Genomic DNA, 15,662 nt, shown 5'->3' on the forward strand with positions numbered 1-15,662 from the left:
GACGAAGGCAAGAGGTCACAACGAAAGTAGGACTAAATACAGCAGGAGAAATAAGGAGGTCCACAGTGTGAGAAATACACGGAGAGCGGACTGGTGTAGCCAGCCGCGGATGCGGGGGTGGGGGTGGGGGGTGGGAGGAGGGGGAGGGGGAAGTAGAGGGGGGAGGGGTGGATAAAAAGTTAAAAGCAAGTAGTTGTGAGGTTCTGTGGCGGGCCTCCCTGTCCCTTCCTCCACCCTCCTCGCCACCCCTCCCTCCTCCCTTCACCCTCCCCTACCCACCTCCTCCCCTCCTCCCTTCCCCCATCTGGTCCGGCCCCATCTTCCTAAACACCTATCCCCTATGCCCTATCAAGTTAACTAAAGCAAAGAAGAAATGCTTTCTAAACGAGCCTCTTTTTTTTTGCTTCCTGCTGACCTCAGACACCGTTACCTGGATGCTAGTTTCATATTCTAAGCCAGAACATTTATCTCTTTCCAGAGTTGTGGTTAAAAAGTTTTGTTGGAATGATTCTCAGTATAATATTGGGGAGAGGGGGGGATTCAAGTGTCGCTTACTGCTCCATTAAAATGTACCTTTCCAGACAGGGAGATGGCTGGAGGTGTGTGCCACTAAACTTGACGACCTTAATTTGATTCCTGGCTTCCACTGACTCGCCGAAGTTGTCCCCAGATCTCTGCGTGCTCACTCTGGTTCTCATACCCTCAGACCCCAAATAAATAATTTTTTAAAGTGTACCATTAACTGGACTTTTATTCAGCCATTAAAAAAATGAAATTATGAAATTTCAGGAAAATGAACTGGAAAATAAATCGAGTCGGGTGACCAGGCTTAGGAGAACTAACACTAGCAGAGCGTGGTGGCGCACGCCTTTAATCGCAGCACTTAGGAGGCAGAGGCAGAGGCAGGTGGATCTCTGTGAGTTCGAGGCCAGCTTGGTCTACAAAGTGAGTCCAAGACAGCCAAGGCTACACAGAGAAACCCTGTCTTGAAAAACCAAAAATAAATAAATAAATAAATAAATAAAAAGAACTAACACTGCAGTTCTCTCTCCCACAGTCCCCTCAGCTTTGCTTTTTTTTTTTTTTGTATGTATGTATGAATGTGGGTGGGAGGGAATGTGTTTAAGGGCGGGACAGAGCAAGAAAAAGCAAGGTGGCTCCTTGATCCAATGGGTAAAGGCACCTACCGCCAAGCTGGATGATCTGAGTCCCATCCCCAAGACCCACACGATGGAAGGAAAGAATAGAGCACTGTCCTCTGACCCCACAGGTAAGCCATGATGCATGCCTGTGCCCCTCCCCCCCATACAAAAATTTAAAAAATAAAAAATAAAAGTAATAAAACGATTTTAAAGCCAGTTAACAATAAAAGATCCATGGAAGAATGATGATAAAAAGCTTTATAAGGGAGAGAGCTGAGGACAGTCTTGGGCCTCATATAATAGGTGGTGGGAGGGGCTACTGATGGGGAGGCCTGAGTAAAGCAGAGAAGACCTCACGGCTCATGAAGCAGGTAACCTGGAGAGACAGATGCAAGATAGAGCTTGGTCTATCTGTAGGAGAGAGAAGTCCCACAGACAAGGTGGGGAGGAGGAGCAGGAGGAGGAGGAGGGAGAAGGCAGGTCACAGCAGGGCGGAGCTCTGAGTATAAAGGGTGAAGCCAGTCTACTGCTCCCACAGGCTGTATACCATACAAGCAGGCACCAGCTCTCAGGACCAGAAAGGCGCTGGTGAGTCCTCCCCTATACAGCAAGCCCTTTGCCACCTGCCTGTCTTTCAGAGAGTTTCAGGGGCTGGCTTCAGCTACTGATATCCTCCTTTTCACCCCCTTCCTCTCCCGTAGGTGGCCCCATTAAACCCTCAGGCACCTGGAGAGAGGAGCTCTAGCCCCGCACCATGAGACTGTGGCTCTTTGCCTGCCTGCTAGCCTGCTTTGTTGGGGCCTGGGTGCCGGTTGTCCATGGCCAAGGTACTGTCACTGTCCTTAGCCATACCTTTCTTGTCCCAGTTTTCCGGATGTTGCTTTCTCTTCTCACTTGTCCCCTCCCCAACTTGTTGACATCTCGCCGTCCCCCTCCCCTGCCCCCCCCCCAATCCTGTATCCTTTGAATTCTCCAGTGTCTCTTGGGAGGTTTGGCACAGTAAGAATTCCTGACTTACTACAGATGAAGAGTCCTCGTCTTATTCCAAGGATGCCTGTCTCCTTTGCAAGGCTCTTAGGGGCTGCAGGAAGCAGAGGGTGGATTCCAAGCAAGGAAAAGTGCGCTTACAGCCAGGAATGCATTCTGATGCCCTTCCTCTTGCCTAGCTTGGGATGTGAGGTTGAGCTCAGTACCCTGGAGACTCTCCAAAGTGGATTTACTTCCTATGTAGCCTAGTTAGCACTAAGCTAAGGGGGATACAGATTCCTCATCTGCTAAGTAGGAGTGAACATGTAATGATGCAGTGAACTGCAAAATACTCCCAGCTGTAAAAATACTCCCAGCCCAGTGATTGGGGGGGGGGGGGCGGGGAACCATTCCTGATTTCTTCCTGCCCTCCTGGAAAGCAGGCGCTTTTGGATTCAGCCAATCAAGGCCAATTCTCAGCATGCAGCACCCGCCCCCCCCCCCGCCCCCCAAGACAGAGTCCTGCCCTTGGGTACTTCATCTCAGAGAAAACATGGCATCCCAGCAAGTGTCAAAGCAAGGTCCCAGGCCCAAGCAAGTGTCAAAGCAAGGCCCCAAGGCCAGGTTGAGGGCCCAAGATCCTACCCACTGCCCTGCCTGCTCTTCTACGAGGTTCCAAAGGTCCAAGCTTCCAGCAGACCTTTAGGGAGACCAGGAGGGAGGCTTGGCTTTTTTTTTTTTCCCCTAGCATGCTATCAGAGCCAGGCCCAACCTCTGCCCTTTGATCCTGGGAGAAAAGGGGCCCCCAGTGTTGGAAAACACCTGCCAAGGATCCTTGAAGCCCCAGTTCTTATCTAACACCGTTGCCCCTTGTCCTCTAGAGCCAAGGTGGAAGGATGGCAGGCAGGATGAGCTCCCTCCCTGTACCACTATACCGGGATCTACTTGAACCCAGATTTGACCCCTGAAGGCTAGGGCTTGGCAGATGGGAGCTTGAAGTGTAGCCAGATTGAGAAACATACTGATTTATCAAAAAAATTTTTTGTTTGTTTGTTCATTTACTTTTCTCAGAAATTTCTAGAAACCTCTTGTTCTCCGTGGGCATCCCTTCCAGCCACTGCACATTCTCCTTTTGTGTAGATAAAGTCTCTGCCTCCCCCACCAGGTTAACATCCTCCTGAGACACTAGGTCCAATTTGTGTCTGCGCTGTATGGCTATTTGGTACCTATAAGAACTAACTCTTTAAGCTTTCGTTGGGCCAACGGGGGAACCAACCAAGAACGGCTGGGCCAGTTTAACAGTTACTAAAATGAGTATAAAGGGGAAAAGGGTTTTTAAGCTGATTCCATGTGGGGTCAAGGCAAGCTCATGCCTGGAGCTGAGATCTTCAGAAAAGTTGAATAACCTTGCTGTTTGTTTATCCAAGTTACAGTTATTTAATACGTTTATTCATTTAGCAGGGCATGGTGGCGCACGCCTATAATCCCAGCACTAGGGAGTCAGAGGTAGGTGGATCGCTGTGAGTTCAAGGCCAGCCTGGTCTACAAAGTGAGTCCAGGACAGCCAAGGCTACACAGAGAGACCCTGTCTTGGAAAAAAACAAAAAAAAGTTTATTCATTTACTTATTTAGTATGCATGTGTATGGACCAGTGTGCCACAATGCCCTTGTGGACATAACAGGACAAATTGGAGGAGTCGGTTTTGTCTTTCCACTATGTGGATCCTTAGGAACAGGAACTCACTATGTAGATCAGGCTAGCCCCAGAATCTTAGAGATCCTTCCTGCCTCTGCCTCCTGAGCGCTGGGATTAAAGACATGCACCACCACACCTGGCCATTATTTATTTATTTTTATAAAAAAAAAAAAACTTTTTTGAGACAGAGTTTCTCCATGTATCGTGGAACTCACTCTGTAGATCAGGCTGGCCTGGAACTCAGAGATCTACTTGCCTCTGCCTCCTGAGTGTGGAGATTAAAGGTGTACACTCTCATGTCCAGCAATTTTTTTTTTTCGAGACAGGGTTTCTCTATGTAGCCTTGGCTGTCCTAGACTCACTTTGTAGACCAGGCTGGCCTCGAACTCACAGTGATCCACCTGCCTCTGCCTCCCGAGTGCTGGGATTAAAGGCGTGCGCCACCACACCCGGCCCTGTCCAGCAAATTTTTAATTTTAAAAATTAAGTTAGGGTCTCCTATATCTCAGGCTGGTCTCCAACGTACTTCCTCCATGAGGATGACTTTGAAATTCTGTTCTGCCTGCCTCCACTTCCCAGGCATGTACTACCATGCTCGGTCTATGTAGTTCTGGGGACCCAACCCAGGGTCTCATACAAGCTCAGCAAACACTTTACCGACTGTGTTACAGTCCTAGTACCATGTAAGTGCTTTGAGGCAGGGTCTCATGTAGCTCAGACTGGCTTCAAATACATGATCCTCAGTGCCAGCCTATGGATTTCTGGGTTTACAGATGAACATGTGCCTCAGTATCTGGTTAACCAGTTTTAGGAAAGTAGGGCTGGCCTGGGTGCCTCCTCAACAACACCACCCCCCAACATGTGCACCTGCCTCTACCTCATAGCAGGGACAGGAGGGACTTTGGGCTGTTTCTTTGCCTACCTGCATTCCCTAATTCCTGACAGTACCCTGATATCAAGAGCTGAGAGCAAGCCAAGAAACTTCCTTATTTCCCAGGTAGACTGTTGACTTCTGTATCTGGAAGGCGGTGTGTGTGTGTGTGTGTGTGTGTGTGTGTGTGTGTGTGTGTGTGTATACATATTTTTGTGCATGTGTGTATACATGAGTGTATGTGTGAGTACAGACACGTATGTATTGATGTGTATACATATATGTATGTGTGTACATCTGTGTGCTTGTGTGTATAAAGGTACATATGTGTGTGCTTGTGTATGCTTGTGTGTACACAGGTGTGTATGTATGTGTGTACATGTTTGTGTGTGTGTGTGCCCACATCTGTGGTTGTTCCTGCCATGGTGTGCTCCTGGAAACAGGGGTGTGACTGAGTCATCTGGTTGCAGGTACCTTTTTGTGATTTTGTGATTTTGTGTTTTTTTTGTTTTTTTTTTTTGGTTTGAGAACTTCATACCTGCAGATATACTTTGATGAAATCCATTCCCTCTTCCTTTTCCCCAAATATCACCTCATCCCCCCCCTCACTTTCCCCAGCCAACTTTATGATCTGTCTTTAAACGGAGTCCACTTAGTGCTGCCTGTGTGTGTACATAGCTGCAGGGCCGTCTGCTAGGGCACAGGTAGTCAGTCTCTCAGGGACCACAGCTCTGAAGAGAACCGAGCCTCTCTCAGCGGCCATCAGTTTCCAATAGCTCCCCAGATAGGAGTAAGACCTGATAAGCTCCCCTCATCCACCCACCCAATGCTTGGGTTCTGGCTGTCTTGATCGTGTGTGCCTCTGTGCACTCATCACAGCTGCCATGAGTCATGTGTGCAACGGCCTCCTCGCGCCCCACAAATATTCTTTCCCTGAAGATGACCCCTTCCTCTGAGGCTTACAATTTTTCTGCCGCCTTCTTCTGAGATAATCCCCGAGGGTTGTGGGGAGGGGGGTATAATACAGATGTGTCATGTGCAGCTGGGAACACCACAGTTTCTGATCCTGACTAAATGGCCAGTTGTGGGTCTCTGAGGTAAATACCATCTACTACAAATAGAAGTGTCTCTGATGAGGGTGTAACCTATGAATATACAGATAAGACTGTAGGGGACAGTTTACTACTATGTCCATTTGATAGAATAATAGTATTAGCTTCTCACTTACGGCTTATGACCTAGTGAGCCACTGTGTGTGTGTGTGTGTGTGCGCGTGTGCGCGTGTGCACATGCATGTGAACATGCATGAATGTGCCACGCGTGTATGGAGGTCAGAAGACAAATCTGTGACTCTTTCCTACTCTGTGGGTTCTGGAGGTTGAGCTTAGGTGGGCATGCATCTTTACCCACTGAGCCATCTCAGTTGCCTTTGTAGGTGCCTTTGAAGACTGCTGCTTGGGTTACCAACCCAGGATCAAATGGGCTGTTCTCCGGCACGCTCTCCGCTATAGCTGGCAGGATGTGAACGGAAGCTGCAACCTACGTGCTGTGATGTGAGTAGGACCTTCGGTGTTGCTGGAGGTGTGTGTGTGTGTGTGTGTGTGTGTGTGTGTGTGTGTGTGCGGGTGTGTGTGTGCGGGTGTGTGTGTGTGTGGGGGTCATGCGTACCTTAGATCCTCATGCCCTAACTTACCACCCACCTTTCCACCCTCTGTAGATTCTACTTCCGCCACAGAGTACTGTGTGGGAACCCAGAGGACAGGACTGTGAAGAGGGCGATGAGGAACTTAGTAGGTAGGAACAAGCCAGTCTACAGTCCTCGCCTGACCAACACCTCAGGTGAGACCCCCGGCCCAACATCTCAGGGAGGAAAACAGCTCAGCATGCTGTTATGCTTCTAGCCAACCCTCTTCAAAGAGTCAGTCGCTAGTCAGTCAGAGATGAAGTGAATAGCCAGGTAAATTGCGTCAACGTTTAGCCCGTGTGCAGCAGCAGTCTACCTCAGTTTTCTTTCTGCAAGAGCTTTCCACTTTTTCCTCCCTTTCAGGACTATGTACTGAACCCAGGCCCTTGAACATGCTAGGCCAGCAGCGTTCTACCACTAAGATACATCTCTATCTCTTCCATTTTATTTTTGGTGTGAGCGCGTGTACATTGCATGTAAATGAGTACGCAGTTGTGTCTTGGTGGTAAACTTATTGCTCTCCTGGCTTTACTGCCTTGAGAAAGGGACGCTCACTGAACTGGAAGCTTGCCGTTTTGACTAGGCTGGGTGGCCAGTGGGTTCTTAGGCTCTGCCTGTCTCCATCCCTCAAAACTAAAATTACAGGCATGTGTGGCCATGCCTCATTGAAGTTTTTTTTTTTTTTCTTGGCCAGGTGGTGGCGGCACATGACTTTATTCCCAGCATGCAGGAGGTAGAGGCAGGCAGAACTCTTTGAGTTTGAGGCCATCCTGGTTTACAGAGCGAGTTGTAGGACAGTCGAGGCTATGAAGAGAAACCCTGTCTTGAAAAACAAAAAAATCTCTCTCTCTGAGATTATAATAATTATGCCAGTTCCCCTTCCACTTTCTACCCTCTTCACCCTCCTACATGTCCCTCCTCGCCCTCTTTCAGACTCACTGCCTCTTTTTTTTCATATTAAAGTTGTAGGTAATGCAGAAACTCCTAAGTACATAAATACAACTTGATCAGTCTGTATGATATTACCTATATTTCAGGGCTGACCATTTGGTGTGCTCTTCCATGGGGAAGGCCATTTCTCCCAGGCTCAGAATTCTTTAGTCTAGGATTGAGGCCTCCTGGGCTCCACCTACCCAGCATGTCTATTATTGCAAACTCCATGGTTCCCCTGGCTCTTAAAAATCTTACAAAGTGAGTCCAGGACAGCCAAGGCTAACGCAGAGAGACCCTGTCTCAAAAAACAAAAAACAAAAAAACAAACAAACAAACAAACAAAAAAAGTCTTAAAATGTTTCCTGAGCCTTAGGTGCAGGAGCTGTAATGTCATGTATCCACTGGGAATGGGCACAACTCGGCATTTTGATTGGTTGTGATTTTCTGTAGTGGCTGCTATCTGTTGCATCCAGAAGTTTCCTTGATGAAGGGCGAGAGCTACACCTATCTGTGAATAAGAACAAATATTAGTAGTTAGGGATTATGCCGGTTTTGTTAAGAGGTGGTTGTAGGTTCACGCTCGCAAGATCTGAGACTTTACTGGGTAGGTGACTAGGTTTCCCGTACCAGGCATGATTTTTGTTTGTTTTGAGAAGTTCCAAAGTCCAATCAGAGAGCTGCTGGTTACCACCGAGATGTATGTGTCACTGCTGCACACTTGGGGTTATCATGCCACTCTGGCCATTGTTGTGGTCTGTAGGTATCAACCACAGCTGGGTAGAGCTGTTGGTTGCTTCCCTCCTTTGAAAGCTTGCATGGTGCTTTTTCTTTTCTTTGCACAGGGCTTGAGGTTCAAGCTTAGGCCATCAGGCTTGCACAGCAAGCACTCTTAGCTACTGACAAATTCTCCCCAGGCCTCTCTATCTTGCCTTCTTTCTGTCTTTGTTTTGAGACAAGGTCTCTTTATGTATCCCTAGCTGTCTTACTCGATCAGGTTGGCCTTGACTCACAGAGATTTGCCCACCTCACCTCTGTGCCACTACACGGGACTCCACCTTGTGTTTTGAGACCAGGTCTCTTCCTGGGATCTGACGCTTGCCAATAAAGCTAGGCTGGTTGACCAGTGAGCTCCAGAGATGTACTTTTCTGTCTCTTCAGGGCTAGTAATACAAGTTCGTACTACCACACCTGGATTTCTGGGTGGGTGCTAGGGCTGGGACTCAAGCTTTCATGTTTATATGACAAGCACTTTCCCGACTAAGCTTTCTCTCCAGTACATCCTTGCTTTAATGAATGAGTTATGTTTGTTTTCAGGGGTTAGGGAGCTATCTCACCTATTAAAGTGCTCATCCATACAAGAGTGAGGATGGGGGCTCGGATCCCGAGGAATCCATGTGTGTGTGTGTGTGTGTGTGTGTGTGTGTGTGTGTGTGTGTACACACACATAGTGGGTGTGGTGGTCTTCCAGTAATTCCAGCCTCAGAGCATGGAGACATATGATCCACAAAACAAGCTCCCAGCTCTGGGTTTGATTGAGAAACTCTGGCTCAATGAATAAAGTCAGAGAGCAATGGAGGATAATTTCTGACAACCAAGAGCTTCCATATGCACAGGCGCACGTATACAAGTGCACCCACACATGTGAGGGGAAAAAAATGCACATACTTGCACACTGTGTTACAGCTCAGAGGGGAAAGATATCCTGGCAGCTGGGAGCCAAAAGACATCACAGTCATACTGCATAACAAACCTCACACAAAAGACTTATAGGAGGGAAGGTGGCAGTGGCTGCCTCTGCTGAGGTGAGAAGCATCAGGGAATGGACGAGAAACAGGTTTATAAAAGGCTTTTGGGGGTGGGTGGAGCTTTCCAGGACGGCCTGGGATTGGTGGGAATTTTGTGGTCTGCTCTTGGGGCAAGCTCAGGGATTGGTGGGATATTTTATATTTTCCCCCCTTCTTTTTTTATTTATGTCTTATATGGTACATCATGGCCACAGTTTCCCTCCCTCCTCTCCTCCAGGCCCCTCCTCTTCCTCTACTGCTCGCCATCCACTCCTCCTCCGTTTCCCTTCAGAAAAGGGCAGGCCTCCCAGGGATACCAACCAAACATGGCATATCAAGTTGCGATAAGACCGGGCACCTCCCCTCATATTAAGGCTGGATGAGGCAGCCCAGTGAGAGGAAAAGGATCAGTTGGTAGGATCTTTTTCTTGGCTCTGGTCTCAGGTTTAGGGTCAAGTCGGGGTCAGGATGTTCTTTCCTTGGATCTTTTCACATATCGCAAACAGAAAAAGTGGAGAAAAGTGAGAACAATTACTCATATATTGTATATTGTGCCCCGACCCCATCTCGCACTCCTCTGTAATTCTAACACCTACTCCCAATAATCCCATTTCCCCTGGAAAGTTTCACTTCATTTCTACTTTTATGCATACAGATATGATTTTATTAGACCATATAAAATGTAGGAACCACAAAAAAGAGAGAAAACACGAAATATTTGCCATTTTAAGATCAACTTAATTAGCTGGGCATGGTGACGCATGCCTTTGATCCCAGGACCTGGGAGGCAGAGGCAGGCAGATCTCTGTGAATTTGAGGCCAACCTGGTCAGCTTCATTCACTTACCATGATAGTCCTCAGTTATATGCATTTCCCCTAGAGTGACAGGATTCTGGTTTCTCTTTGGATGAACAAAATTCAATTTTGTATGTAGATGTCTCCTTTTCCAGCTTTCTGTTGGTGGACGCCTAGGCTTGTCTTACGTCTAAGCTATTGGTAGGCAGCCCAGGGCTAGCAGGACTTAGAGGGCAGGCTCAGCTGCAAAGGACAGGTCCAATCACAGGGAAAGTTCACTGCCTCAAATCACCAAACAACAGCTTCAGGTTCAGCTGGGTCCAGGGGGCTAAAGGTTTGTTGTGACACTATTCCTGGGAGGATGCGCAGGAACGCCTGCCTACTCAGCCCTGACAGGGAACTGAGGAACTGAGGACCAACTAAAGTAAGGAGAATGTCACCAAAATACAACTTGGGGGAACCAATGAGTTCTATTGGGGTTACTTACAAAAATATGGTAAGAGGCAGAAACCACTTTAAACACAGCCTCATCCAGCATAGGTTGACTACTCAAGAAAGCTGAAAACCCAGAGTGTGCTGGACGCCCTGCCTGCTGCTAACTAGGTTGAAGAGCATCTCTTTCAGGCAGCTTGGCTGGTCTGAGCCTCACTTGCTCAGCTAAATTTGAGAGGGTCTTCAAGCAGTCTTTCCTGCTTATATGCCGTTGAGAGGGAGGGTGTGTGAACCAGCTCGGTTTCAGGGTCTTCCTGAGGATATTCAATTGTTTACTTCCTGAACCTAATGAATTTCCCTGCAAGATAAAGAGTTTCACCTCACCTTTGCACATCCACCTGTTTCACATCCCGGCAAACTATCTCTTAATAGCTTTCCTCTAAGATGGAAGGCCTTAGTCTCTGAGGAAACCTCTATACAAGAGTGTTTGTGGAGCTGGGCTGGTGGTACATGCCTGTAATCCCAGTGCTTGGGGAGGCAGAGGCAGGAGGATCTCTGCGAGTTTAAGGCCAGCCTGGTCTACAAAGTGAATCCAGGACAGTCAAGCTACATAGAGAAACCCTGTCTTGGAAAAAAAAAAAAAGAGTATTGGTGGATTTAAAACAACAACAACAACAAAACAAAATAGCAGGGTAGTGGTGGTGCACACCTTTAAACCCAGCACTCAGGAGGCAGAGGCAGGTGGAGCTCTGTGAGTTTGAGGCTAGCCTGGTCTACACAGTGATTCCAGGACAGCCAAGGCTAACAGAGAAACCCCGTCTCGGAAAACCAACAAAACAAAACAGACAAACAAAAACAAAACAAAACAAAGCTGCGTGTGGTGGTGCACATCTTTAATCCTAGCACTCTGGAGGCAGAGGCAGGCGGATCGCTATGAGTTTGAGGCCAGCCTGGTCTACAAAGTGAGTCCAGGACAGCCAAGATAACAGAGAAACCCTGTCTAGAACCACCCCCCCCCCCCGAAAAAACCTCCAACAAAACAAAAACAAAACAAGGTGCCACTATGTAACCCTGGCTGGCTCTGAGCTAGATATTCAACAAAAGCTTGCACACACACTATCACACTGTTTGCTGCAATTACAGATGTACAGTATCACCCCTCGCTGTTAGAATCCTTCTATTCAGAATAATCTTTTTACATTTTATTTTAATTTTGTATATGAGTGTTTGCTTTTAAGTATGTGCCCCACAAGTGGGCCTAGTACCTTTGGAGGTCGGAAGAGGGGTGACAGATCCCCCTGGAACTGGAGCTGTAGATGGTTGTGAATTGCCATGTGGGTACTAGAAATTCAACCCCTGTCCTCTGTAAGAGCACAAAGGTGGCTCTTAACCACTGGGCCATCTCTGCAATCCTTGTTGGCATATTTCTCTATTTCTCCTTCCACTTTCCAACAGGCACTCAGACTGAAAGGAAGAAGTCAAGTCATGCCAAGTCCAAAGTGGGGAACCCCAGCAGTAGCAATGTGAGGAATGCCACCCGAGGCCGGTTCAGGTAAGGTTCTCTTGGCCACGTGACCGTCCTTCTGCCATTGCTTTGCTGGCAGCGGTCTACCCCAGGAGCAAGGGGCTGGGTATAGGCTATGTAGTCATACCCTGAGCTTCATGTGCAAAACTTTAGGTGGCTGTTAATGCCTTAAACCCAATGTACAGGCATCAGTAAATCCTAATGTTGAAACACCAGGGAGGTGGGACATGCGCTCTGTCCCTCCTATGTTCTCTCTTTTCCTTTTTTTTTTTTTTTAAGATTTTTTATTTATTTAATGTTTAGTGTTCTGCCTGCATGTATACCTGCAGGCCAGAAGAGGGCACCAGACCTCATTATAGATGGTTGTGAGCCACCATGTGGTTGCTGGGAATTGAACTCAGGACCTTTGGAAGAACAGCCAGTGCTCTTAACCTCTGAGCCATCTCTCCAGCCCACCTGTCTCTTTTTCTTTCTGCAATACTAGGGCTTGGACCCAAGATCTTGTGAAACTAGGCTAGTAAGCACTCTGCTACTGAACCGTCCCCATCCCCTGCTTCTTTATCATTTGTATTTTGAGGCCAGGTCTCCCTAAGTTGCCCACGTTGGCCTGGAAATTGTCTGTAGCGGAGGCTGGATATTTAATCACCATGATCGGCTTCAACACACACACACACAGACACCCTCAGACACATATATTGTATGTGCATGTGCATGTGCATGTGCATGTGCATGTGCATGTGCATGAGTGTATGCCACCGTAAGCATGCGGAGGTTAGAGACAACTTTTGGGAGTCGCTTCTTTCTTCCCACCCTATGGGTCTCAGGGATCAACCTCTGGTCAGCAGGCTTCGTGGCAAGCACCTTTGCCTGCTGGAGCATCTCGGCACAGCACATCTGAAGCCACATGTGAAAGGGGAAACTCCTTATGCATCAAGCAAATGCCAATAGGGGTCCCTGTAATTCACGTCCAGAGATGACGGGTACAGCATGTGAGACTGAGCCATTGAGGACGCAGAGTCTCAGAGCCTCAGCTTTCCTATCTGTAGGAGGGGAGCAGTACTAAACACTGTCTGTTTCACAGGATGGTGAGAATGACCAGCAAGATCAAAAATTAAGCTTGGTGCTCAGAGTGAGCAGCAGCTGGAGGACAGGAGGGATCCCCTAAAGTTCTTCCTTTGGGGCATGACCTGACCTTTGAACTCATGAACTCACAGAATCTACGTTTACCTGTCCAAGACTGAACTCACCCACATTTTAGCATGGATGAGTAGGGGACTCACAAGGACCGACCCCCTCGATAAGGAGCTATTGCCTACTGATGATTGCTGGGGAAGAGAATATTTTTTTTTTTTCCGGAAGCGTTGCTTGAGCAAATCGCCCATAGTCCAGTATATAACCCCCAACCCATGCTCATGTAAGCAACTTTAATTAAATGCCGTGGGCCACATGCAAAAATAAGAAGGAATTAAAGCAGGAGGGAACGTGTTAGAATGGAGGCATTCAACTGGAGAGAGAGGGGAACTACAGGAGAGTGGGTCTGCATGTCTGAAAATGGCCAAAGAATTAAAAAAAAAAAAAAGTGGGCTGGAGAGATGGCTCAGTGGTTAAGAGCACCATCTGCTCTTCCAGAGGTCTTGAGTTCGATTCCCAACAACCACACGGTGGCTCAAAACCATCTATAATGTGATCTGATGCCCTCTTCTGCAGATAAAGCACTTATATCCGATAAATAAATAAATAAATAAATAAACAAACAAACAAACCTTTAACAAATAAAAATGTAAGAATCTTTAAAAATGAATTTCTCACATGATGTCTGGTGTGTAGTGTGCCCTCAGGAGCTTAGTACCTGTGCTTCTGATTTACCTGATATAAATCAGGGTTCCTGTGAATCCCCCTCTTATTTATTCAGCCATCTTCGCTAGATCATCAACTCCTAGGGCTCAAGGGTAGCACTGTCCTTATATTTCTTGGTTATTCCATAGGATGTTGCAAAGGCTATGGACGATCTAGGATTGGTGCTGTTTAAGGAGTCTAAGGCAGGGTAATCAGATGCTTGAGGCCAGCTTGGGCTGCAGTGCAAGTTTAAGGCTGGCATAGCAAGGTCCTGTCCCAAAACAACAACAACAACAACAACAACAACAACAACAACAAAACAAAGAGCAAATAAACAAAACCTAAACCAAAACAGGACTGAGGAAATGGTCTGGGGACAACAAGTTTGCCACTCAAGTCTAAGGATGAAGTGTGTCTGTCACCTCAGCCCTCCCATACTGAGATGACAGAAACAGGAGGACCCCAGGAAGGCCAGCTAGTGGCTGTAAACAGCCACGAACAAGAGACCCTGTTTCTTTTTTTTTGTTTGTCTGTTTTTGTTTTTTGAGACACGGTTTCTCTGTGTAGCCTTGGCTGTCCTGGACTCACTGTGTAACCAGGCTGGCCTCGAACTCACGGCGATCCACCTGCCTCTGCTTCCTGAGTGCTGGGATTAAAGGCGTGCACCACCACACTCGCCTGAGACCCTGTTTCAAGTAAGCAAGGTGTTAGGTGAGGATTGGTACCTGAGTTTTGCCTTGTGACCTCCACAAGCATCCTGGAGGGAGCCTCCTTAAGATCCAGAAAGTCAGTGGCTCATAAGCATCAAGAGGTCCCTGAAATTTACCACAGAGGTTATACAAGCAGCAGTGAGGACTGCTTAAAGGAAGGGAGAAGACTGCCAGGGTTGGAGCTTTAGTGAGTAGGCACTCAGGCCAGGATGGGCTTTCAGGGATGCACTTGCTCTTGAGTCATACACGACGCCTCTGTAAACAACCCCAGCCACCTTATTGGTTTGTCAAGTTCAACGTTGGTGGTATGGTTACTTTGCTCTGTGGCAGCTCTTTATCTGAAGTGAGTAGATAGTTGCTTACATCTCCCCCAGGAAGAGCGTCACCCAATGAGGAAGCATTGTCTTCCTGGCACACAGATGTGTTTGCCAACCTGGAAACTCTTTGAACCTCACAGCTCAATATTTTTATGGAGGTGTTTACACACAGCGTGACTGATTATTACCTTCACTTTCAACCTTTCTCCCCTGAGGGGTGGAACAGAAATCTGGTCAACGTCTCACTTTTCCTTGTGACCAGCCCTTGATACACTCAGGAAACTCAGTGCCGTATAAGACATCCCAGGGGCTTTGGAGCTTTGTGTCAGGATTTGTGGCCAGAGACCAACTGTTAGAACAAAAGTTGCTTCTAGGGGCCGGGGAAGTGTCTCGTTTAGTATTCATTAGTCTAGCATTCATGAAGCCCCCCCGAGTTTCATCTTGGGGCATAGATCAGGTGTGGGAATTGTCATCCAGCACTGAGGAGGCAGAGGTAGCAGGATCAGGAGTTCAAGGTCCTCTTTCACTCTACAATTAAAAAGATATTCTTTATTGATTCTTTGGGATTTTCACTTCATGTACCCCAATCTGACTCATTTCTTCTTCCTTTTGTATCTACCCTTTTTCCTTGCAAATGCCCCCACCCCCAAGAAAACAACAAACAAATAAAAATCTCACCATGGAAGCTGTAGTGTATCAGTGTGTCCTACAGTACACCCTTTTGTCCACACATTTTTACTTGTAAGTATTTATTGCAATGAGCCACTGGTCTGGTTTGAGGCCTCTGGCTTCTGTTACACTATCTGTATTGGATCCTACTGAGGACTCCTCTCAGAAGTCCTGTTCTTACCCTGTGTCATGGAGATCCTGCAGCTGTGGATTTGCAGGACAGACCCCTTCATGCACTCCACCAGTTCATAGAGGAGCGATATGTTGGAGTGGACCAACTCATGAACTTGGGCCTGGGTGGT

General features: G+C 47.5%; 1 protein-coding gene across 1 annotated transcript; it reads left to right on the forward strand.

Annotated features, from left to right (window-relative positions):
• Nucleotides 1-1,114: 1,114 nt before the first annotated feature.
• On the forward strand, nt 1,115-15,363 carry CCL25 (C-C motif chemokine ligand 25). Its single transcript, XM_084761086.1, has 7 exons — nt 1,115-1,270; nt 1,681-1,730; nt 1,844-1,969; nt 6,111-6,228; nt 6,393-6,514; nt 11,759-11,855; nt 12,910-15,363. Exons 3-7 carry the CDS (start codon nt 1,897-1,899, stop codon nt 12,941-12,943), a joined length of 444 nt encoding a protein of 147 aa, XP_084617212.1. The 5' UTR covers nt 1,115-1,270; nt 1,681-1,730; nt 1,844-1,896; the 3' UTR covers nt 12,944-15,363.
• Nucleotides 15,364-15,662: the final 299 nt, after the last annotated feature.

The sequence above is a fragment of the Acomys minous genome, assembly GCF_964271855.1.
Source record: "Acomys minous genome assembly, chromosome: 16".
In the NCBI taxonomy this organism is placed as follows: domain Eukaryota; kingdom Metazoa; phylum Chordata; class Mammalia; order Rodentia; family Muridae; genus Acomys; species Acomys minous.

Excerpts from the sequence above, each read along its gene's own strand:
- CCL25 (XM_084761086.1), top strand. The coding sequence starts at position 1,897 with ATGAGACTGTGGCTCTTTGCCTGCCTGCTAGCCTGCTTTGTTGGGGCC. Across the intron at positions 1,970-6,110 it reads GCCGGTTGTCCATGGCCAAG|GTGCCTTTGAAGACTGCTGC; the intron begins GTACTGTCACTG and ends TTGCCTTTGTAG. Across the intron at positions 11,856-12,909 it reads GCCACCCGAGGCCGGTTCAG|GATGGTGAGAATGACCAGCA; the intron begins GTAAGGTTCTCT and ends TCTGTTTCACAG.